Source organism: Anser brachyrhynchus, assembly GCF_964034855.1.
Source record: "Anser brachyrhynchus genome assembly, chromosome: W".
In the NCBI taxonomy this organism is placed as follows: Eukaryota; Metazoa; Chordata; class Aves; order Anseriformes; family Anatidae; genus Anser; species Anser brachyrhynchus.
In genome coordinates, this window is record NC_137704.1 from 14,726,800 (window position 1) to 14,748,772 (window position 21,973).

At 54.8% G+C, this 21,973-nt stretch overlaps 3 protein-coding genes across 6 annotated transcripts; all 3 read left to right on the forward strand.

The window, feature by feature from the left end:
• Positions 1–444: 444 nt before the first annotated feature.
• LOC308184957 (adenosine 5'-monophosphoramidase HINT1-like) lies at positions 445–3,992 on the forward strand. 2 transcript variants are annotated; one of them, XM_080572505.1, is made up of 4 exons: positions 445–620; positions 2,058–2,163; positions 2,867–3,074; positions 3,289–3,992. In XM_080572505.1, exons 1-4 carry the CDS (start codon positions 478–480, stop codon positions 3,333–3,335), a joined length of 504 nt encoding a protein of 167 aa, XP_080428631.1. In that variant the 5' UTR covers positions 445–477; the 3' UTR covers positions 3,336–3,992. The 2 variants fall into 2 exon arrangements, with proteins under 2 accessions (XP_080428631.1, XP_080428632.1); XM_080572506.1 differs by having other exon boundaries at positions 465–620; positions 2,867–3,001.
• Positions 3,993–8,835: 4,843 nt separating this feature from the next.
• LOC308184959 (adenosine 5'-monophosphoramidase HINT1-like) lies at positions 8,836–12,824 on the forward strand. 3 transcript variants are annotated; one of them, XM_080572508.1, is made up of 4 exons: positions 8,842–9,019; positions 10,441–10,546; positions 11,250–11,457; positions 11,672–12,375. In XM_080572508.1, the coding sequence occupies exons 1-4, from the start codon at positions 8,877–8,879 to the stop codon at positions 11,716–11,718; spliced, it is 504 nt and encodes a 167-aa protein (XP_080428634.1). In that variant the 5' UTR covers positions 8,842–8,876; the 3' UTR covers positions 11,719–12,375. The 3 variants fall into 3 exon arrangements, 1 of the variants encoding a protein (XP_080428634.1); XR_013943058.1 differs by lacking the exons at positions 10,441–10,546; positions 11,250–11,457 and adding an exon at positions 12,778–12,824 and having other exon boundaries at positions 8,840–9,019; positions 11,672–12,153; XR_013943057.1 differs by lacking the exons at positions 10,441–10,546; positions 11,250–11,457 and having other exon boundaries at positions 8,836–9,019.
• A 4,404-nt stretch (positions 12,825–17,228) lies between these two features.
• LOC308184958 (adenosine 5'-monophosphoramidase HINT1-like) lies at positions 17,229–20,797 on the forward strand. The gene is made up of 4 exons (XM_080572507.1): positions 17,229–17,421; positions 18,863–18,968; positions 19,672–19,879; positions 20,094–20,797. The coding sequence occupies exons 1-4, from the start codon at positions 17,279–17,281 to the stop codon at positions 20,138–20,140; spliced, it is 504 nt and encodes a 167-aa protein (XP_080428633.1). The 5' UTR covers positions 17,229–17,278; the 3' UTR covers positions 20,141–20,797.
• The last annotated feature ends 1,176 nt before the right edge of the window (positions 20,798–21,973 follow it).

Consider the following 21,973-nt stretch of genomic DNA (forward strand, 5'->3'; position numbering starts at 1 on the left):
TCCCTGGAAGTGTTTAAGGCCAGGTTGGATGGGGCTTTGAGCAACGTGGTCTAGTGGAAGGTGTCCCTGCCCAGGGCGGGGGGGTTGGAATTAGGTGATCTTTAAGTAAGGTCCCTGCCAAGCCAAGCCATGCTATGATTCTATGATCGGAGCAACCGTTCTGTGGAGCTCGTTTCCCAGCCGTGCAGGGCCCGGCTTCCCTCCGCGGAGCCGCCCAGCCCGTTTTCGGGCGCCCACTTCCTCCCTCCCGGTCGGATCCCTCCGCGCCCCGAGGGCACGCGACCTCCCTGAGCGCCGATAAGCACCGGGTCGACGGGAGCGGAGCCGCCGAGAGGGCGGGGACAAGGGAAGAGGGCAGGCGAGGCAGCCAATCGAGGCGCGGGAGCGGTCGGCGGCGATCTGTCGGCCCAATGAGCGCCGCGGAGGGCCGGGCCGAGTGCGGGAAGGGAGGGGGCGTTGTACCGAGCGGGCGCCGTCATGGCCGACGGGATCGTTAGGGCGCAGGCCGCCTGGCCCGGCGGCGGCGCTGCCGCTGCAGCCGCTTTCGGAGAGGTCGCCTGCAAGGGCAAGGAGGTCCCCGCCAACGTTCTCCGTGAGGATGAGCGGTCGTGGGCGAGGAGGTAGCCGCGGCGTCGTCGTGCGAGTCTTCTCTTTCCTTCCTTCCCTCGGCCGCTCGCAGGCCCTCTGAAACGAGGGCCCGTCGCGGGTCCCGGGAGTGCGGCAGGGCGGGTGGTGGCCTTGCTGCGGGAGGGAGGGAGGGAGGGAGGGAGGGACGGACGGACGGGCGGACGGTCGGTCGGTCGGTCGGGGTCTCTCCGGCTCGTGGCGCTCTCTACTGCAGCGCCTCTAAAACCCCGCGCTTCTTCGGTGCGCGTCCCGCCTGCCCCCGGGGTGCCACGGCGCGTACTGGGTCGCCGGCGCAGTCGGTCTCCTTGGGGGTTCGGACTGCCTGCGTATAGGCAGCGAGCATCGCAGTAGTGACCGTAATCAGTCATTTCTGCGTAGCAGAAACGCAGGTCTTGATGCGCCTCGTGACAGCGTTCTAGAGACGCCCCGGCTCGGCCGTGCTAGGCTTTGGTTATGGCACCACCCCCACCGCGCACGCGAGCGCACGCTCTCTCCAAAGTGGCTTGTGAAAGGGAAGAATTGCAGCTTTTCCTAGCTTTCTTAAACATCTAGAAGCCAGTCAATCCCGCAGGCTGCTGGTCCTCACTTGAGGCGGGGGGGGAACTTAGAACTGCTTTTGGAGTGTAGTTGGCTATAGCGAATGGTCTTGAATTTGCTTAGCTCGCTGTACCGAAGGCCTGTTTCACAGTTGAGCGATGTTATAGGGGGGAGAAGTGTGAGGAAGGCTCGTAATTCTCGATTGTCGCGCAGTGAAAGGCGATGGTGAGTAAGAAGTGCAAAGCATCTGTGGAATCGAGTCTTATCGGCGCTGTTTCAGTCGCATCTAAAATAAATAAAACTGCCGGAAGTCGCTAATCTGAAGTACTCGGCTGTCTCGTTGCCCCCGTCACCTTGCGTGCTGGATCCTGCTTCTGGTGCCGTATGCAGTTTCTGTCTGCTGGTGATTTGGGGAGTTCCCTCGCAATTAGTTGCGAGTCGATGGTTTCCTACAGATCGGTGGTATTCGTGTTTCGCAGGTGATACCTTGGCCTCGGTCTGGAGGTGTCTGACGTAGAGCCGGCCGTAACGGGCTAACTTGGAATGTTCTTTCCCCTGAGTACGTGGCGTTATCGAGGACGGAGAGTTTATACAGCCTCAGCCGGATTACTCCGGGTTCTTTGAAGATGCCTTCCTACCTCTGGCCGAGGCAATATTTGGACATAACTGAAGGACAGTTAGCAATTGTTTGCCGCTTGTGTGTTTTGCGTGTAGAAGGTAGAGAACTTTGCCTATTCAAAGATCGCTTAAGAAGAATCGCTGTTTTGTCGTGCGCGTTTGGGGTACCTGATAATCTGCTTCGGTAGGACGAGTTCGGTGGGGCATAGTGATTTGCTTAAGCTGTTGCCTTTCTCTGAAGCTGACTGCGTTGTAACTGTTTACTCTTCCTCCAGCGCCTTGCGTTCCGTGATAGTTCGCCTCAGGCTCCAGTGTTTTTTCCTAGTCCTTCCTGAGAAGGCAGTTGTCCGGTTATGTGAAGCAGAAGATTCTGGCGGACCCGTGAGTACTGTGGGAGCTTTCTTTTCGCTAGGCTGGCTGTACCTGTAACTAGTTTGTAACTTCCTAGACTCTTTCCCGTCCCCTCTTTTCCTCTGGATGTTGCGGAGGGGCGCACAGTAGGCTATTTTGGGTTTTCCGATGCTGTAGTCTTTTGCCTCTAGCTTGTAATGGAGTTGAGCTTTTTGACTAAGAGCGGCGATATAAAGCGATGCTGGTCTCCGGCTACGCGCTTGTAGTGCAAAAAGCAGTGTTGTTCCGAAGTACGGTCTGATGCCCGTTTTCACGGTTTCCAGACAGCGGCGGTGGTACTTTGACTATGCAGAAGAGGGCTTGGGGTTTGGGCAGGTCAGAGGCGAGGAAAGGGAAAGCTGGTTGAGCGGCGCTGGGTGTTTGTTTCGCTGTTAGCTATGCAAGTCAAGTTCCAAGGCTTTGTGAGGCCACGCAAAAGAAAAGGCACCGTGAAGCTTTTATTTTCCGCCAGAGCGGCTTACGTTGCCCGAAGCTATGACGGGGGCTTTAACCCCCGAGACAAATTTAGCTTCTGTGACTGTTTTGTAGTCTGTTCCTGTCTAGAGGGTAATTCAAAGAGCAGCGGTTGAATCGTGAAGGATTAGCTAACCGTGTTCTGTGGATGGTTCTCCGCTCGCGTTCGTTCTGTGCGTCGTGGCACGTTATGTTAGGTAACGTTATTTCCTTTTTCCAGCTTCTTGGGCGTGTAATGGTTGTTGGCAAGAAGTGTGCTGCTAACCTGGACCTGACCAATGGATTCCGGATGGCTGTGAATGCCCACCCTCGGGCCCTTCGGGCTGTCGTGTACATCTACGTATTCTGGGTGGCGGTCAGTTGGGCCGGCCTCCTGGCTAAGGTTTTTGCACCGCAGGCGTCACTGCACGCGTACGGGTCGCCGCCGAGTAGGTTTCATATGTTGCCCGTCAATCTAGCCCCTGTTGATGTATGATTTTTTTTTTTTTTTTTTTCCTGGACGGCTGTCTATGGAGGGTAATAAAGAGCTTTGAGCAGCACTTGCACAATAAAGATGGAGCATGGGGATATGACCTCTGTCTTGTGTGTCTTGCCGATGGAAATAGTTCTGCAAGTTAAAAGAATGTTTCGGTCTGTTGACAGTGTCGTGTAGATGGTGGTTTGCCCAGTCATTTGAAACGCGAAGATAGAAGCGCTCGGCGGTCCTGTGGGTCTCCATCTCCCTAAGACGATCTAGGATGTGCTGTGTGTTTGAGGCCTTGCTATCTTCCCCCTGCTCCCAAATAAAAGGGCGTGCTTTTATTGCGAAACAGCCGCATCGAGGACTGGCAGATGTAGAACCAGAGAAGAATAAGGTTGGAAGAAAGCTTCCAGGCATCGTCTGTTGTCTGCCCCTGTCCCGAGGAGGCAGAATAAACTCTACCCGGTGTGATTTCTGACAGGTGCTTGTCAGCCTGTTCTTGACTACCGTAGGAGTTTTGCTACCGCTTTCTTTTCAGTCGTGGGTTTCGCAACTTCGAGAAGTAATTTCTCCCACAGACGCTTTTCAAAGCGTAGAAGGCTCTGGGATGCTTGAGTCGGCTTCTGAACGTTCAAGACTCGGCTGCCGTTCCCTTTATTTTTTTGTATGTATTTTTAGAGTCTTCTTTTTTCCTAAACGAAGTCCGTTGTTCAGGAACTAGAAGAAGGATTAGCTAAAGGCACCATAAGGCGTTTAAATGCGATCACCTCTCGTGCTTTGTTAGACCTCTGGCTTTGCTGTGCTCCTTGTTTAATTGCGGTTACGTTCAAGGCTTACTGGAGCGTGGGAGCGTTAAAATGCTATTAAATATTTTTAGTGTTTGAAACTTGCTAATGAAATGATTTTTGTGACTCCGTTCCTCACAAAGAAACTCGATTCCTTAGCAGGAGGAATGATCTTTGTTACTGGATCTGTTTGCGGGGTTAACGATTGCAGCTGTGAATGACTAAAGTCTTTTGAAGAAGCTGAATGATAAAAACCAAACCGAAACAAGAAACAGCCCTTGTTCTACTCGAAGTAATATAGAATTTGCCGTTTGCGGGGTCAGATGAAAATAGTTGTGGAAGTCAACTACTTGGGGGGGGGGGAGGGGAGGGGAAGGGAAGGGAGGGGAGGGGAGGGGTGGGTGGAGGTGGAGATGCTGTTGCCCTTTCAGGGAAAGCTTCTTAAATTGGCACTTGATCAACTGTTCTGTTTCTGTATTTGTCCTTGGTCTCTTTCATTGGTCTGTTTTGTTGACGTAGAAGATGGAACTGCTCAAAGAAACCTGTGCAAATGGACCTTGAGTAAGTATTTACGTGTTCAACTGTTCCCCAGTCGGTCTAGCTAATGCTATCAGCGCTTGTAGTCTTTCACAAAAGGTGTTTAATTCCTGAGAAAGTAGAGGAGGAAGACGATTGGTAATCTCTTTGCTTAATAGGCACTGTTAGACAACCGTAGAAGGCGAAGAAATTTGCCCCCGAGGCACCAATTTGACCCTTCCTTTAGCCTGTACGCTTTCAAAGAGCATATCATAGAACCATAGAATGGCCTGGGTTGAAAAGCACCTTAAAGATCATCTAGTTTCAACCCCCCTGCTCTGGGCAGCGTTGCCAACCGCTAGAGCAGGCTGCCCAGAGCCGCGTCCAGCCTGGCCTTGAATGCCTCCAGGGATGGGGCATCCAGAACCTCTCTGGGCAACCCGTTCCAGTGCCTCACCGCCCTCTGAGTGAAAAACTTTCTCCTAATATCTAAGCTAAATCTCCCCTGTCTTAGTTTAAAACCATTCCCCCTTGTCCTATCGCTATCAACACGTGTATTTTTACTCCTGTATATACACATTCGTAGGGGTTGGAAGGGACCTCAAGAGATCGTCGGGTCTAACCCCCCTGCCAGAGCAGGTTCCCTAGAGCAGGCTGCCCAGGTAGGCGTCCAGACGGGCCTTGAATATCTCCGGAGAAGGAGACTCCACAACCTCCCCGGGCAGCCTGTTCCAGCGCTCCGTCACCCTCACCGTGAAGAAGTTCTTTCGCATGTTGGTGCGGAACTTCCTGTGCTCCAGTTTTTGGCCGTTGCCCCTTGTCCTATCCCCACAAACCACTGAAAAGAGGGTGGCCAAGTCCCACTGTCTCCCACACTTAAGATACTTGTAATCATTGATAAGATCCCCTCTCAGTCTTCTCTTCTCAAGGCTGAACAGGCCCAGGTCTCTCAGTCTTTGCTCATAGGGGAGATGCTCCAGGCCCCGTATCATCTTTGTTGCCCTCCGCTGGACTCTTTCCAGGAGATCCCTGTCTCTTTTTGTACTGGGGAGCCCAGAACCGGACACGGTACTCCCAGGCGAGGCCTGCCCAGGGCAGAGTAGAGGGGGAGGATCACCTCCCTTGACCTGCTGGCCACGCTCCTTTTAACGCACGCCAGGATCCCATTGGCCTTCTTGGCCACCAGGGCACGCCGCTGGCTCATGGTCAACCTGTCGTCCACCAGGACCCCCGGGTCCTTCTCCGCAGCGCTCCTCTCCAGCAGGTCATCCCCCAGCCTGTACTGATACACGCGGTTGTTCCTTCCCAGGTGCAGGACTCTACGCTTGCTCTTGTTAAACTTCATTTGGCTTCTTCCTGCCCAGCTCTCCAGCCCGCCCAGGTCTCGCTGAATGGCAGCACAGCCTTCTGGCGTGTCGGCCACTCCTCCCAGCTTTGTATCATCGGCGTACTTGCTGAGGCTGGACACTATTCCCTCGTCAAGGTCGGCGATGAAGATGTTGAACAAGACCGGACCCAGCACCGACCCCTGGGGAACACCGCTAGTCACAGGGCTGCAGCCGGACTCTGCGCCGCCGATCACCGCCCTCTGAGCTCGGCCGGTCAGCCAGGTCTCAACCCACCTTACCGTCCACTCGTCTATCCCACGCTTTCTCAGCTTTGCTAGCAGGACGTCGTGGGAGACAGTATCGGAAGCCTTGCTAAAGTCAAGGTAGATGACATCCACTGCTCTCCCTCCATCAACGCAGCTGGTGATGCCATCATAGAAGGCAACGAGGTCGGTCGAGCACGATTTCCCCTTGGTGAATCCATGCTGACTACTCCTCATAACCTCCTTCTCTTCCAATGGCTTGGAGATGGCATCCAGAACAAGCTGTTCCAACACCTTTCCAGGGACGGAGGTGAGACTGACCTTTCCAAGAGCTCCACATCCTTCTTGTGCTGGGGGCCCCAGGCCTGCACGCAGTATTCCAGGTGGGGTCTCCCAAGAGCAGGGTAGAGGGGGATAATCACCTCCCTCTCCCTGCTGGCCACCCCTTTGTTAATGCAGCCCAGGACACAGTTGGCCTTCCGGGCTGCAAGCGCGCGCTGCTGGCTCGTGTCCAGCTTCTCGTCCATCAGGACCCCCAAGTCCTTCTCCGCAGGGCTGCTCTCAAGTTCTTCTTCTCCCAGTCTATAGAAATACCTGGGATTGCCCCAGCCCAAGGTCAACGCCTTGCACTTGGCCTTGTTGAACCTCATTAGGTTCTCATGGGCCCACTTCTCCGGCCTGTCCAGGTCCCTCCGGACGGCATCCCTTCCCTCTGTTGTATCGACTGCACCGCTCAGCTTGGTGTCATCTGCAAACTTGCTCGATTCCGTCGTCTGTGTCATTGCTAAAGATGTTGAAGAGCACCGGTCCCGAGGCCGACCCCTGAGGGACACCGCTTGTGACCGGCCTCCACCCAGACATAGAGCCGTTGACCACAACCCTTTGGCTGCGACCAGCCAACCAATTCTTTATCCGCCCAGCAGTCCATCCTTCAAATCCATACCTCTCCAATTTAGAGAGAAGAATGTGGTGAGGGACCATATCAAAGGCTTTGCTCAGTCCAGGTGGCATATCCTATCCCAGGACTGGTTTCAGCCGTAAACAACAAACAGTTACGAGGAGAGGTGTAGCTCTGTAAATATTTTTGTTGCCTTGGGTGAATTGGTGTCTGGTCGCACTGAGTGGCCCGCGTGGTAGCTGGGAGATGGCCGACGGGGAGGACTGAGATGTTAAAGCTGCCTGTGGTTGCCTGCCCCCAGCCCCAGCCCCAGCCCCGTCCCCGTGTGCCATCCCGATGGCAGTAGCGGCTGGAACCTCAAACTAAAGCGAGCGTATTCTGATGTCGTTACCCTCCAAGCCTGTCAGAGAGGCAGAAGCGCTGTGGCCTACTCAGGCAGGAACCGCGCGTGTGGGGACGGCCACGTCCCTGCCGCCGTGTCGGGCCAGTTTGAGCTCCGCTCTCCCTGGGGCTGCTGCAGGGCACCGCGGACCACGCTTGGGCAGCCTTGGGGGGCACTGCCTATTTTTCCAGAAGCCTCCTCCCCAGCTGAGCACAAACCCAGTTGTGATGTGCCAGGGCTGAGCACAGGCTTTGTATTCCTCCCCGCCACCCCGTGCGCGGGAGGTGCAGCTTTCCCCCTTAGAAACACCAGCAGTTGAAGTGGGGCTCTCAGGGAAGGTTGTGGAGCAACTTCTGAAAAGGTAAGGCCTGCCCTGGCAAAAGCGGGGATCTGCCTGCGGGGAGCAGCGCCCAAAAGCCACCAGCGTGTTTGGGGTGGAGCTGATAGGGTCATAAATAATAGTTGGGGCTACGAGCGCGAGGTCCCGCATTTGGTCCGGGGCAATCCTAAGCACGAATCCAGGCTGGGCGGAGAATGGATGGAGAGCAGCTCTGAGGAGAAGGGCCTGGGGGCGTTGGTTGATGAGAAGCTCGTCAACCGGAGCCGGCAATGCAATGGACGCTTGCAGCCCGGAAAGCCACCCGTATCCTGGGCCGCATCAAAAGGAGGGCGGCCGGCAAGTCGAGGGAGGTGATTCTCCCTCTCTGCTGCTGTGCTCTTGTGAGGCCCCACCTAGAGTAAGTACTGTGTTCAGCTCTGGGGCCCCCAGCACAAGAAGGACGGGGACGTACTAGAACGCGTCCAGAGGAGGGCCACGAAGATGACCAGGGGGCTGGGGCACCTCTCCCAGGAAGGCAGGCTGAGGGAGTTGGGGTGGTTCAGCCTGGAGAGAGAAGAGAAGGCTCCGGGGAGACCTTGGAGGGGCCTTCCAGTACCCAAAGGGGGGGCCCTACAGGAAAGCTGGGGAGGGACTCTTTGTCAGGGAGAGGAGCGATAGGGCAAGGAGTAATGGTTTTAAACTCAAAGAGGGTAGACTTAGACTGGATAGTTGGAAGAGATTCTTTCCTGAGAGGGGGGTGAGGCACTGGAACGGGTTGCCAGGAGAAGTGGCGGATGCCCCGTCCCTGGAAGTGTTTAAGGCCAGGTTGGATGGGGCTTTGAGCAACGTGGTCTAGTGGAAGGTGTCCCTGCCCAGGGCGGGGGGGTTGGAATTAGGTGATCTTTAAGTAAGGTCCCTGCCAAGCCAAGCCATGCTATGATTCTATGATCGGAGCAACCGTTCTGTGGAGCTCGTTTCCCAGCCGTGCAGGGCCCGGCTTCCCTCCGCGGAGCCGCCCAGCCCGTTTTCGGGCGCCCACTTCCTCCCTCCCGGTCGGATCCCTCCGCGCCCCGAGGGCACGCGACCTCCCTGAGCGCCGATAAGCACCGGGTCGACGGGAGCGGAGCCGCCGAGAGGGCGGGGACAAGGGAAGAGGGCAGGCGAGGCAGCCAATCGAGGCGCGGGAGCGGTCGGCGGCGATCTGTCGGCCCAATGAGCGCCGCGGAGGGCCGGGCCGAGTGCGGGAAGGGAGGGGGCGTTGTACCGAGCGGGCGCCGTCATGGCCGACGGGATCGTTAGGGCGCAGGCCGCCTGGCCCGGCGGCGGCGCTGCCGCTGCAGCCGCTTTCGGAGAGGTCGCCTGCAAGGGCAAGGAGGTCCCCGCCAACGTTCTCCGTGAGGATGAGCGGTCGTGGGCGAGGAGGTAGCCGCGGCGTCGTCGTGCGAGTCTTCTCTTTCCTTCCTTCCCTCGGCCGCTCGCAGGCCCTCTGAAACGAGGGCCCGTCGCGGGTCCCGGGAGTGCGGCAGGGCGGGTGGTGGCCTTGCTGCGGGAGGGAGGGAGGGAGGGACGGACGGTCGGTCGGTCGGTCGGTCGGGGTCTCTCCGGCTCGTGGCGCTCTCTACTGCAGCGCCTCTAAAACCCCGCGCTTCTTCGGTGCGCGTCCCGCCTGCCCCCGGGGTGCCACGGCGCGTACTGGGTCGCCGGCGCAGTCGGTCTCCTTGGGGGTTCGGACTGCCTGCGTATAGGCAGCGAGCATCGCAGTAGTGACCGTAATCAGTCATTTCTGCGTAGCAGAAACGCAGGTCTTGATGCGCCTCGTGACAGCGTTCTAGAGACGCCCCGGCTCGGCCGTGCTAGGCTTTGGTTATGGCACCACCCCCACCGCGCACGCGAGCGCACGCTCTCTCCAAAGTGGCTTGTGAAAGGGAAGAATTGCAGCTTTTCCTAGCTTTCTTAAACATCTAGAAGCCAGTCAATCCCGCAGGCTGCTGGTCCTCACTTGAGGCGGGGGGGGAACTTAGAACTGCTTTTGGAGTGTAGTTGGCTATAGCGAATGGTCTTGAATTTGCTTAGCTCGCTGTACCGAAGGCCTGTTTCACAGTTGAGCGATGTTATAGGGGGGAGAAGTGTGAGGAAGGCTCGTAATTCTCGATTGTCGCGCAGTGAAAGGCGATGGTGAGTAAGAAGTGCAAAGCATCTGTGGAATCGAGTCTTATCGGCGCTGTTTCAGTCGCATCTAAAATAAATAAAACTGCCGGAAGTCGCTAATCTGAAGTACTCGGCTGTCTCGTTGCCCCCGTCACCTTGCGTGCTGGATCCTGCTTCTGGTGCCGTATGCAGTTTCTGTCTGCTGGTGATTTGGGGAGTTCCCTCGCAATTAGTTGCGAGTCGATGGTTTCCTACAGATCGGTGGTATTCGTGTTTCGCAGGTGATACCTTGGCCTCGGTCTGGAGGTGTCTGACGTAGAGCCGGCCGTAACGGGCTAACTTGGAATGTTCTTTCCCCTGAGTACGTGGCGTTATCGAGGACGGAGAGTTTATACAGCCTCAGCCGGATTACTCCGGGTTCTTTGAAGATGCCTTCCTACCTCTGGCCGAGGCAATATTTGGACATAACTGAAGGACAGTTAGCAATTGTTTGCCGCTTGTGTGTTTTGCGTGTAGAAGGTAGAGAACTTTGCCTATTCAAAGATCGCTTAAGAAGAATCGCTGTTTTGTCGTGCGCGTTTGGGGTACCTGATAATCTGCTTCGGTAGGACGAGTTCGGTGGGGCATAGTGATTTGCTTAAGCTGTTGCCTTTCTCTGAAGCTGACTGCGTTGTAACTGTTTACTCTTCCTCCAGCGCCTTGCGTTCCGTGATAGTTCGCCTCAGGCGCCAGTGTTTTTTCCTAGTCCTTCCTGAGAAGGCAGTTGTCCGGTTATGTGAAGCAGAAGATTCTGGCGGACCCGTGAGTACTGTGGGAGCTTTCTTTTCGCTAGGCTGGCTGTACCTGTAACTAGTTTGTAACTTCCTAGACTCTTTCCCGTCCCCTCTTTTCCTCTGGATGTTGCGGAGGGGCGCACAGTAGGCTATTTTGGGTTTTCCGATGCTGTAGTCTTTTGCCTCTAGCTTGTAATGGAGTTGAGCTTTTTGACTAAGAGCGGCGATATAAAGCGATGCTGGTCTCCGGCTACGCGCTTGTAGTGCAAAAAGCAGTGTTGTTCCGAAGTACGGTCTGATGCCCGTTTTCACGGTTTCCAGACAGCGGCGGTGGTACTTTGACTATGCAGAAGAGGGCTTGGGGTTTGGGCAGGTCAGAGGCGAGGAAAGGGAAAGCTGGTTGAGCGGCGCTGGGTGTTTGTTTCGCTGTTAGCTATGCAAGTCAAGTTCCAAGGCTTTGTGAGGCCACGCAAAAGAAAAGGCACCGTGAAGCTTTTATTTTCCGCCAGAGCGGCTTACGTTGCCCGAAGCTATGACGGGGGCTTTAACCCCCGAGACAAATTTAGCTTCTGTGACTGTTTTGTAGTCTGTTCCTGTCTAGAGGGTAATTCAAAGAGCAGCGGTTGAATCGTGAAGGATTAGCTAACCGTGTTCTGTGGATGGTTCTCCGCTCGCGTTCGTTCTGTGCGTCGTGGCACGTTATGTTAGGTAACGTTATTTCCTTTTTCCAGCTTCTTGGGCGTGTAATGGTTGTTGGCAAGAAGTGTGCTGCTAACCTGGACCTGACCAATGGATTCCGGATGGCTGTGAATGCCCACCCTCGGGCCCTTCGGGCTGTCGTGTACATCTACGTATTCTGGGTGGCGGTCAGTTGGGCCGGCCTCCTGGCTAAGGTTTTTGCACCGCAGGCGTCACTGCACGCGTACGGGTCGCCGCCGAGTAGGTTTCATATGTTGCCCGTCAATCTAGCCCCTGTTGATGTATGATTTTTTTTTTTTTTTTTTTCCTGGACGGCTGTCTATGGAGGGTAATAAAGAGCTTTGAGCAGCACTTGCACAATAAAGATGGAGCATGGGGATATGACCTCTGTCTTGTGTGTCTTGCCGATGGAAATAGTTCTGCAAGTTAAAAGAATGTTTCGGTCTGTTGACAGTGTCGTGTAGATGGTGGTTTGCCCAGTCATTTGAAACGCGAAGATAGAAGCGCTCGGCGGTCCTGTGGGTCTCCATCTCCCTAAGACGATCTAGGATGTGCTGTGTGTTTGAGGCCTTGCTATCTTCCCCCTGCTCCCAAATAAAAGGGCGTGCTTTTATTGCGAAACAGCCGCATCGAGGACTGGCAGATGTAGAACCAGAGAAGAATAAGGTTGGAAGAAAGCTTCCAGGCATCGTCTGTTGTCTGCCCCTGTCCCGAGGAGGCAGAATAAACTCTACCCGGTGTGATTTCTGACAGGTGCTTGTCAGCCTGTTCTTGACTACCGTAGGAGTTTTGCTACCGCTTTCTTTTCAGTCGTGGGTTTCGCAACTTCGAGAAGTAATTTCTCCCACAGACGCTTTTCAAAGCGTAGAAGGCTCTGGGATGCTTGAGTCGGCTTCTGAACGTTCAAGACTCGGCTGCCGTTCCCTTTATTTTTTTGTATGTATTTTTAGAGTCTTCTTTTTTCCTAAACGAAGTCCGTTGTTCAGGAACTAGAAGAAGGATTAGCTAAAGGCACCATAAGGCGTTTAAATGCGATCACCTCTCGTGCTTTGTTAGACCTCTGGCTTTGCTGTGCTCCTTGTTTAATTGCGGTTACGTTCAAGGCTTACTGGAGCGTGGGAGCGTTAAAATGCTATTAAATATTTTTAGTGTTTGAAACTTGCTAATGAAATGATTTTTGTGACTCCGTTCCTCACAAAGAAACTCGATTCCTTAGCAGGAGGAATGATCTTTGTTACTGGATCTGTTTGCGGGGTTAACGATTGCAGCTGTGAATGACTAAAGTCTTTTGAAGAAGCTGAATGATAAAAACCAAACCGAAACAAGAAACAGCCCTTGTTCTACTCGAAGTAATATAGAATTTGCCGTTTGCGGGGTCAGATGAAAATAGTTGTGGAAGTCAACTACTTGGGGGGGGGGAGGGGAGGGGAGGGGAGGGGTGGGTGGAGGTGGAGATGCTGTTGCACTTTCAGGGAAAGCTTCTTAAATTGGCACTTGATCAACTGTTCTGTTTCTGTATTTGTCCTTGGTCTCTTTCATTGGTCTGTTTTGTTGACGTAGAAGAGCCCATGGAACTGCTCAAAGAAACCTGTGCAAATGGACCTTGAGTAAGTATTTACATGTTCAACTGTTCCCCAGTCGGTCTAGCTAGGTCTAGCTAATGCTATCAGCGCTTGTAGTCTTTCACAAAAGGTGTTTAATTCCTGAGAAAGTAGAGGAGGAAGACGATTGGTAATCTCTTTGCTTAATAGGCACTGTTAGACAACCGTAGAAGGCGAAGAAATTTGCCCCCGAGGCACCAATTTGACCCTTCCTTTAGCCTGTACGCTTTCAAAGAGCATATCATAGAACCATAGAATGGCCTGGGTTGAAAAGCACCTTAAAGATCATCTAGTTTCAACCCCCCTGCTCTGGGCAGCGTTGCCAACCGCTAGAGCAGGCTGCCCAGAGCCGCGTCCAGCCTGGCCTTGAATGCCTCCAGGGATGGGGCATCCAGAACCTCTCTGGGCAACCCGTTCCAGTGCCTCACCGCCCTCTGAGTGAAAAACTTTCTCCTAATATCTAAGCTAAATCTCCCCTGTCTTAGTTTAAAACCATTCCCCCTTGTCCTATCGCTATCAACACGTGTATTTTTACTCCTGTATATACACATTCGTAGGGGTTGGAAGGGACCTCAAGAGATCGTCGGGTCTAACCCCCCTGCCAGAGCAGGTTCCCTAGAGCAGGCTGCCCAGGTAGGCGTCCAGACGGGCCTTGAATATCTCCGGAGAAGGAGACTCCACAACCTCCCCGGGCAGCCTGTTCCAGCGCTCCGTCACCCTCACCGTGAAGAAGTTCTTTCGCATGTTGGTGCGGAACTTCCTGTGCTCCAGTTTTTGGCCGTTGCCCCTTGTCCTATCCCCACAAACCACTGAAAAGAGGGTGGCCAAGTCCCACTGTCTCCCACACTTAAGATATTTGTAATCATTGATAAGATCCCCTCTCAGTCTTCTCTTCTCAAGGCTGAACAGGCCCAGGTCTCTCAGTCTTTGCTCATAGGGGAGATGCTCCAGGCCCCGTATCATCTTTGTTGCCCTCCGCTGGACTCTTTCCAGGAGATCCCTGTCTCTTTTTGTACTGGGGAGCCCAGAACCGGACACGGTACTCCCAGGCGAGGCCTGCCCAGGGCAGAGTAGAGGGGGAGGATCACCTCCCTTGACCTGCTGGCCACGCTCCTTTTAACGCACGCCAGGATCCCATTGGCCTTCTTGGCCACCAGGGCACGCCGCTGGCTCATGGTCAACCTGTCGTCCACCAGGACCCCCGGGTCCTTCTCCGCAGCGCTCCTCTCCAGCAGGTCATCCCCCAGCCTGTACTGATACACGCGGTTGTTCCTTCCCAGGTGCAGGACTCTACGCTTGCTCTTGTTAAACTTCATTTGGCTTCTTCCTGCCCAGCTCTCCAGCCCGCCCAGGTCTCGCTGAATGGCAGCACAGCCTTCTGGCGTGTCGGCCACTCCTCCCAGCTTTGTATCATCGGCGTACTTGCTGAGGCTGGACACTATTCCCTCGTCAAGGTCGGCGATGAAGATGTTGAACAAGACCGGACCCAGCACCGACCCCTGGGGAACACCGCTAGTCACAGGGCTGCAGCCGGACTCTGCGCCGCCGATCACCGCCCTCTGAGCTCGGCCGGTCAGCCAGGTCTCAACCCACCTTACCGTCCACTCGTCTATCCCACGCTTTCTCAGCTTTGCTAGCAGGACGTCGTGGGAGACAGTATCGGAAGCCTTGCTAAAGTCAAGGTAGATGACATCCACTGCTCTCCCTCCATCAACGCAGCTGGTGATGCCATCATAGAAGGCAACGAGGTCGGTCGAGCACGATTTCCCCTTGGTGAATCCATGCTGACTACTCCTCATAACCTCCTTCTCTTCCAATGGCTTGGAGATGGCATCCAGAACAAGCTGTTCCAACACCTTTCCAGCTGTTCCAACACCTTTCCAGGGACGGAGGTGAGACTGACCTTTCCAAGAGCTCCACATCCTTCTTGTGCTGGGGGCCCCAGGCCTGCACGCAGTATTCCAGGTGGGGTCTCCCAAGAGCAGGGTAGAGGGGGATAATCACCTCCCTCTCCCTGCTGGCCACCCCTTTGTTAATGCAGCCCAGGACACAGTTGGCCTTCCGGGCTGCAAGCGCGTGCTGCTGGCTCGTGTCCAGCTTCTCGTCCATCAGGACCCCCAAGTCCTTCTCCGCAGGGCTGCTCTCAAGTTCTTCTTCTCCCAGTCTATAGAAATACCTGGGATTGCCCCAGCCCAAGGTCAACGCCTTGCACTTGGCCTTGTTGAACCTCATTAGGTTCTCATGGGCCCACTTCTCCGGCCTGTCCAGGTCCCTCCGGACGGCATCCCTTCCCTCTGTTGTATCGACTGCACCGCTCAGCTTGGTGTCATCTGCAAACTTGCTCGATTCCGTCGTCTGTGTCATTGCTAAAGATGTTGAAGAGCACCGGTCCCGAGGCCGACCCCTGAGGGACACCGCTTGTGACCGGCCTCCACCCAGACATAGAGCCGTTGACCACAACCCTTTGGCTGCGACCAGCCAACCAATTCTTTATCCGCCCAGCAGTCCATCCTTCAAATCCATACCTCTCCAATTTAGAGAGAAGAATGTGGTGAGGGACCATATCAAAGGCTTTGCTCAGTCCAGGTGGCATATCCTATCCCAGGACTGGTTTCAGCCGTAAACAACAAACAGTTACGAGGAGAGGTGTAGCTCTGTAAATATTTTTGTTGCCTTGGGTGAATTGGTGTCTGGTCGCACTGAGTGGCCCGCGTGGTAGCTGGGAGATGGCCGACGGGGAGGACTGAGATGTTAAAGCTGCCTGTGGTTGCCTGCCCCCAGCCCCAGCCCCAGCCCCGTCCCCGTGTGCCATCCCGATGGCAGTAGCGGCTGGAACCTCAAACTAAAGCGAGCGTATTCTGATGTCGTTACCCTCCAAGCCTGTCAGAGAGGCAGAAGCGCTGTGGCCTACTCAGGCAGGAACCGCGCGTGTGGGGACGGCCACGTCCCTGCCGCCGTGTCGGGCCAGTTTGAGCTCCGCTCTCCCTGGGGCTGCTGCAGGGCACCGCGGACCACGCTTGGGCAGCCTTGGGGGGCACTGCCTATTTTTCCAGAAGCCTCCTCCCCAGCTGAGCACAAACCCAGTTGTGATGTGCCAGGGCTGAGCACAGGCTTTGTATTCCTCCCCGCCACCCCGTGCGCGGGAGGTGCAGCTTTCCCCCTTAGAAACACCAGCAGTTGAAGTGGGGCTCTCAGGGAAGGTTGTGGAGCAACTTCTGAAAAGGTAAGGCCTGCCCTGGCAAAAGCGGGGATCTGCCTGCGGGGAGCAGCGCCCAAAAGCCACCAGCGTGTTTGGGGTGGAGCTGATAGGGTCATAAATAATAGTTGGGGCTACGAGCGCGAGGTCCCGCATTTGGTCCGGGGCAATCCTAAGCACGAATCCAGGCTGGGCGGAGAATGGATGGAGAGCAGCTCTGAGGAGAAGGGCCTGGGGGCGTTGGTTGATGAGAAGCTCGTCAACCGGAGCCGGCAATGCAATGGACGCTTGCAGCCCGGAAAGCCACCCGTATCCTGGGCCGCATCAAAAGGAGGGCGGCCGGCAAGTCGAGGGAGGTGATTCTCCCTCTCTGCTGCTGTGCTCTTGTGAGGCCCCACCTAGAGTAAGTACTGTGTTCAGCTCTGGGGCCCCCAGCACAAGAAGGACGGGGACGTACTAGAACGCGTCCAGAGGAGGGCCACGAAGATGACCAGGGGGCTGGGGCACCTCTCCCAGGAAGGCAGGCTGAGGGAGTTGGGGTGGTTCAGCCTGGAGAGAGAAGAGAAGGCTCCGGGGAGACCTTGGAGGGGCCTTCCAGTACCCAAAGGGGGGGCCCTACAGGAAAGCTGGGGAGGGACTCTTTGTCAGGGAGAGGAGCGATAGGGCAAGGAGTAATGGTTTTAAACTCAAAGAGGGTAGACTTAGACTGGATAGTTGGAAGAGATTCTTTCCTGAGAGGGGGGTGAGGCACTGGAACGGGTTGCCAGGAGAAGTGGCGGATGCCCCGTCCCTGGAAGTGTTTAAGGCCAGGTTGGATGGGGCTTTGAGCAACGTGGTCTAGTGGAAGGTGTCCCTGCCCAGGGCGGGGGGGTTGGAATTAGGTGATCTTTAAGTAAGGTCCCTGCCAAGCCAAGCCATGCTATGATTCTATGATCGGAGCAACCGTTCTGTGGAGCTCGTTTCCCAGCCGTGCAGGGCCCGGCTTCCCTCCGCGGAGCCGCCCAGCCCGTTTTCGGGCGCCCACTTCCTCCCTCCCGGTCGGATCCCTCCGCGCCCCGAGGGCACGCGACCTCCCTGAGCGCCGATAAGCACCGGGTCGACGGGAGCGGAGCCGCCGAGAGGGCGGGGACAAGGGAAGAGGGCAGGCGAGGCAGCCAATCGAGGCGCGGGAGCGGTCGGCGGCGATCTGTCGGCCCAATGAGCGCCGCGGAGGGCCGGGCCGAGTGCGGGAAGGGAGGGGGCGTTGTACCGAGCGGGCGCCGTCATGGCCGACGGGATCGTTAGGGCGCAGGCCGCCTGGCCCGGCGGCGGCGCTGCCGCTGCAGCCGCTTTCGGAGAGGTCGCCTGCAAGGGCAAGGAGGTCCCCGCCAACGTTCTCCGTGAGGATGAGCGGTCGTGGGCGAGGAGGTAGCCGCGGCGTCGTCGTGCGAGTCTTCTCTTTCCTTCCTTCCCTCGGCCGCTCGCAGGCCCTCTGAAACGAGGGCCCGTCGCGGGTCCCGGGAGTGCGGCAGGGCGGGTGGTGGCCTTGCTGCGGGAGGGAGGGAGGCAGGCAGGGAGGGAGGGACGGACGGACGGACGGACGGTCGGTCGGTCGGTCGGGGTCTCTCCGGCTCGTGGCGCTCTCTACTGCAGCGCCTCTAAAACCCCGCGCTTCTTCGGTGCGCGTCCCGCCTGCCCCCGGGGTGCCACGGCGCGTACTGGGTCGCCGGCGCAGTCGGTCTCCTTGGGGGTTCGGACTGCCTGCGTATAGGCAGCGAGCATCGCAGTAGTGACCGTAATCAGTCATTTCTGCGTAGCAGAAACGCAGGTCTTGATGCGCCTCGTGACAGCGTTCTAGAGACGCCCCGGCTCGGCCGTGCTAGGCTTTGGTTATGGCACCACCCCCACCGCGCACGCGAGCGCACGCTCTCTCCAAAGTGGCTTGTGAAAGGGAAGAATTGCAGCTTTTCCTAGCTTTCTTAAACATCTAGAAGCCAGTCAATCCCACAGGCTGCTGGTCCTCACTTGAGGCGGGGGGGGAACTTAGAACTGCTTTTGGAGTGTAGTTGGCTATAGCGAATGGTCTTGAATTTGCTTAGCTCGCTGTACCGAAGGCCTGTTTCACAGTTGAGCGATGTTATAGGGGGGAGAAGTGTGAGGAAGGCTCGTAATTCTCGATTGTCGCGCAGTGAAAGGCGATGGTGAGTAAGAAGTGCAAAGCATCTGTGGAATCGAGTCTTATCGGCGCTGTTTCAGTCGCATCTAAAATAAATAAAACTGCCGGAAGTCGCTAATCTGAAGTACTCGGCTGTCTCGTTGCCCCCGTCACCTTGCGTGCTGGATCCTGCTTCTGGTGCCGTATGCAGTTTCGGTCTGCTGGTGATTTGGGGAGTTCCCTCGCAATTAGTTGCGAGTCGATGGTTTCCTACAGATCGGTGGTATTCGTGTTTCGCAGGTGATACCTTGGCCTCGGTCTGGAGGTGTCTGACGTAGAGCCGGCCGTAACGGGCTAACTTGGAATGTTCTTTCCCCTGAGTACGTGGCGTTATCGAGGACGGAGAGTTTATACAGCCTCAGCCGGATTACTCCGGGTTCTTTGAAGATGCCTTCCTACCTCTGGCCGAGGCAATATTTGGACATAACTGAAGGACAGTTAGCAATTGTTTGCCGCTTGTGTGTTTTGCGTGTAGAAGGTAGAGAACTTTGCCTATTCAAAGATCGCTTAAGAAGAATCGCTGTTTTGTCGTGCGCGTTTGGGGTACCTGATAATCTGCTTCGGTAGGACGAGTTCGGTGGGGCATAGTGATTTGCTTAAGCTGTTGCCTTTCTCTGAAGCTGACTGCGTTGTAACTGTTTACTCTTCCTCCAGCGCCTTGCGTTCCGTGATAGTTCGCCTCAGGCTCCAGTGTTTTTTCCTAGTCCTTCCTGAGAAGGCAGTTGTCCGGTTATGTGAAGCAGAAGATTCTGGCGGACCCGTGAGTACTGTGGGAGCTTTCTTTTCGCTAGGCTGGCTGTACCTGTAACTAGTTTGTAACTTCCTAGACTCTTTCCCGTCCCCTCTTTTCCTCTGGATGTTGCGGAGGGGCGCACAGTAGGCTATTTTGGGTTTTCCGATGCTGTAGTCTTTTGCCTCTAGCTTGTAATGGAGTTGAGCTTTTTGACTAAGAGCGGCGATATAAAGCGATGCTGGTCTCCGGCTACGCGCTTGTAGTGCAAAAAGCAGTGTTGTTCCGAAGTACGGTCTGATGCCCGTTTTCACGGTTTCCAGACAGCGGCGGTGGTACTTTGACTATGCAGAAGAGGGCTTGGGGTTTGGGCAGGTCAGAGGCGAGGAAAGGGAAAGCTGGTTGAGCGGCGCTGGGTGTTTGTTTCGCTGTTAGCTATGCAAGTCAAGTTCCAAGGCTTTGTGAGGCCACGCAAAAGAAAAGGCACCGTGAAGCTTTTATTTTCCGCCAGAGCGGCTTACGTTGCCCGAAGCTATGACGGGGGCTTTAACCCCCGAGACAAATTTAGCTTCTGTGACTGTTTTGTAGTCTGTTCCTGTCTAGAGGGTAATTCAAAGAGCAGCGGTTGAATCGTGAAGGATTAGCTAACCGTGTTCTGTGGATGGTTCTCCGCTCGCGTTCGTTCTGTGCGTCGTGGCACGTTATGTTAGGTAACGTTATTTCCTTTTTCCAGCTTCTTGGGCGTGTAATGGTTGTTGGCAAGAAGTGTGCTGCTAACCTGGACCTGACCAATGGATTCCGGATGGCTGTGAATGCCCACCCTCGGGCCCTTCGGGCTGTCGTGTACATCTACGTATTCTGGGTGGCGGTCAGTTGGGCCGGCCTCCTGGCTAAGGTTTTTGCACCGCAGGCGTCACTGCACGCGTACGGGTCGCCGCCGAGTAGGTTTCATATGTTGCCCGTCAATCTAGCCCCTGTTGACGTATGATTTTTTTTTTTTTTTTTTTCCTGGACGGCTGTCTATGGAGGGTAATAAAGAGCTTTGAGCAGCACTTGCACAATAAAGATGGAGCATGGGGATATGACCTCTGTCTTGTGTGTCTTGCCGATGGAAATAGTTCTGCAAGTTAAAAGAATGTTTCGGTCTGTTGACAGTGTCGTGTAGATGGTGGTTTGCCCAGTCATTTGAAACGCGAAGATAGAAGCGCTCGGCGGTCCTGTGGGTCTCCATCTCCCTAAGACGATCTAGGATGTGCTGTGTGTTTGAGGCCTTGCTATCTTCCCCCTGCTCCCAAATAAAAGGGCGTGCTTTTATTGCGAAACAGCCGCATCGAGGACTGGCAGATGTAGAACCAGAGAAGAATAAGGTTGGAAGAAAGCTTCCAGGCATCGTCTGTTGTCTGCCCCTGTCCCGAGGAGGCAGAATAAACTCTACCCGGTGTGATTTCTGACAGGTGCTTGTCAGCCTGTTCTTGACTACCGTAGGAGTTTTGCTACCGCTTTCTTTTCAGTCGTGGGTTTCGCAACTTCGAGAAGTAATTTCTCCCACAGACGCTTTTCAAAGCGTAGAAGGCTCTGGGATGCTTGAGTCGGCTTCTGAACGTTCAAGACTCGGCTGCCGTTCCCTTTATTTTTTTGTATGTATTTTTAGAGTCTTTTTTTTTCCTAAACGAAGTCCGTTGTTCAGGAACTAGAAGAAGGATTAGCTAAAGGCACCATAAGGCGTTTAAATGCGATCACCTCTCGTGCTTTGTTAGACCTCTGGCTTTGCTGTGCTCCTTGTTTAATTGCGGTTACGTTCAAGGCTTACTGGAGCGTGGGAGCGTTAAAATGCTATTAAATATTTTTAGTGTTTGAAACTTGCTAATGAAATGATTTTTGTGACTCCGTTCCTCACAAAGAAACTCGATTCCTTAGCAGGAGGAATGATCTTTGTTACTGGATCTGTTTGCGGGGTTAACGATTGCAGCTGTGAATGACTAAAGTCTTTTGAAGAAGCTGAATGATAAAAACCAAACCGAAACAAGAAACAGCCCTTGTTCTACTCAAAGTAATATAGAATTTGCCGTTTGCGGGGTCAGATGAAAATAGTTGTGGAAGTCAACTACTTGGGGGGGGGGAGGGGAGGGGAGGGGTGGGTGGAGGTGGAGATGCTGTTGCACTTTCAGGGAAAGCTTCTTAAATTGGCACTTGATCAACTGTTCTGTTTCTGTATTTGTCCTTGGTCTCTTTCATTGGTCTGTTTTGTTGACGTAGAAGAGCCCATGGAACTGCTCAAAGAAACCTGTGCAAATGGACCTTGAGTAAGTATTTACATGTTCAACTGTTCCCCAGTCGGTCTAGCTAGGTCTAGCTAATGCTATCAGCGCTTGTAGTCTTTCACAAAAGGTGTTTAATTCCTGAGAAAGTAGAGGAGGAAGACGATTGGTAATCTCTTTGCTTAATAGGCACTGTTAGACAACCGTAGAAGGCGAAGAAATTTGCCCCCGAGGCACCAATTTGACCCTTCCTTTAGCCTGTACGCTTTCAAAGAGCATATCATAGAACCATAGAATGGCCTGGGTTGAAAAGCACCTTAAAGATCATCTAGTTTCAACCCCCCTGCTCTGGGCAGCGTTGCCAACCGCTAGAGCAGGCTGCCCAGAGCCGCGTCCAGCCTGGCCTTGAATGCCTCCAGGGATGGGGCATCCAGAACCTCTCTGGGCAACCCGTTCCAGTGCCTCACCGCCCTCTGAGTGAAAAACTTTCTCCTAATATCTAAGCTAAATCTCCCCTGTCTTAGTTTAAAACCATTCCCCCTTGTCCTATCGCTATCAACACGTGTATTTTTACTCCTGTATATACAGATTCGTAGGGGTTGGAAGGGACCTCAAGAGATCGTCGGGTCCAACCCCCCTGCCAGAGCAGGTTCCCTAGAGCAGGCTGCCCAGGTAGGCGTCCAGACGGGCCTTGAATATCTCCGGAGAAGGAGACTCCACAACCTCCCCGGGCAGCCTGTTCCAGCGCTCCGTCACCCTCACCGTGAAGAAGTTCTT

Bases quoted from the DNA above. Each gene is read 5' to 3' on its own strand.
- LOC308184957 (XM_080572505.1), top strand. From the start codon at position 478: ATGGCCGACGGGATCGTTAGGGCGCAGGCCGCCTGGCCCGGCGGCGGC. The intron at 621-2,057 runs GTAGCCGCGGCG...CTCTTCCTCCAG, and splicing joins GAGCGGTCGTGGGCGAGGAG to CGCCTTGCGTTCCGTGATAG. The intron at 2,164-2,866 runs GTGAGTACTGTG...TCCTTTTTCCAG, and splicing joins CAGAAGATTCTGGCGGACCC to CTTCTTGGGCGTGTAATGGT.
- LOC308184959 (XM_080572508.1), top strand. From the start codon at position 8,877: ATGGCCGACGGGATCGTTAGGGCGCAGGCCGCCTGGCCCGGCGGCGGC. The intron at 9,020-10,440 runs GTAGCCGCGGCG...CTCTTCCTCCAG, and splicing joins GAGCGGTCGTGGGCGAGGAG to CGCCTTGCGTTCCGTGATAG. The intron at 10,547-11,249 runs GTGAGTACTGTG...TCCTTTTTCCAG, and splicing joins CAGAAGATTCTGGCGGACCC to CTTCTTGGGCGTGTAATGGT.
- LOC308184958 (XM_080572507.1), top strand. From the start codon at position 17,279: ATGGCCGACGGGATCGTTAGGGCGCAGGCCGCCTGGCCCGGCGGCGGC. The intron at 17,422-18,862 runs GTAGCCGCGGCG...CTCTTCCTCCAG, and splicing joins GAGCGGTCGTGGGCGAGGAG to CGCCTTGCGTTCCGTGATAG. The intron at 19,880-20,093 runs GTAGGTTTCATA...GTCTGTTGACAG, and splicing joins CGCGTACGGGTCGCCGCCGA to TGTCGTGTAGATGGTGGTTT.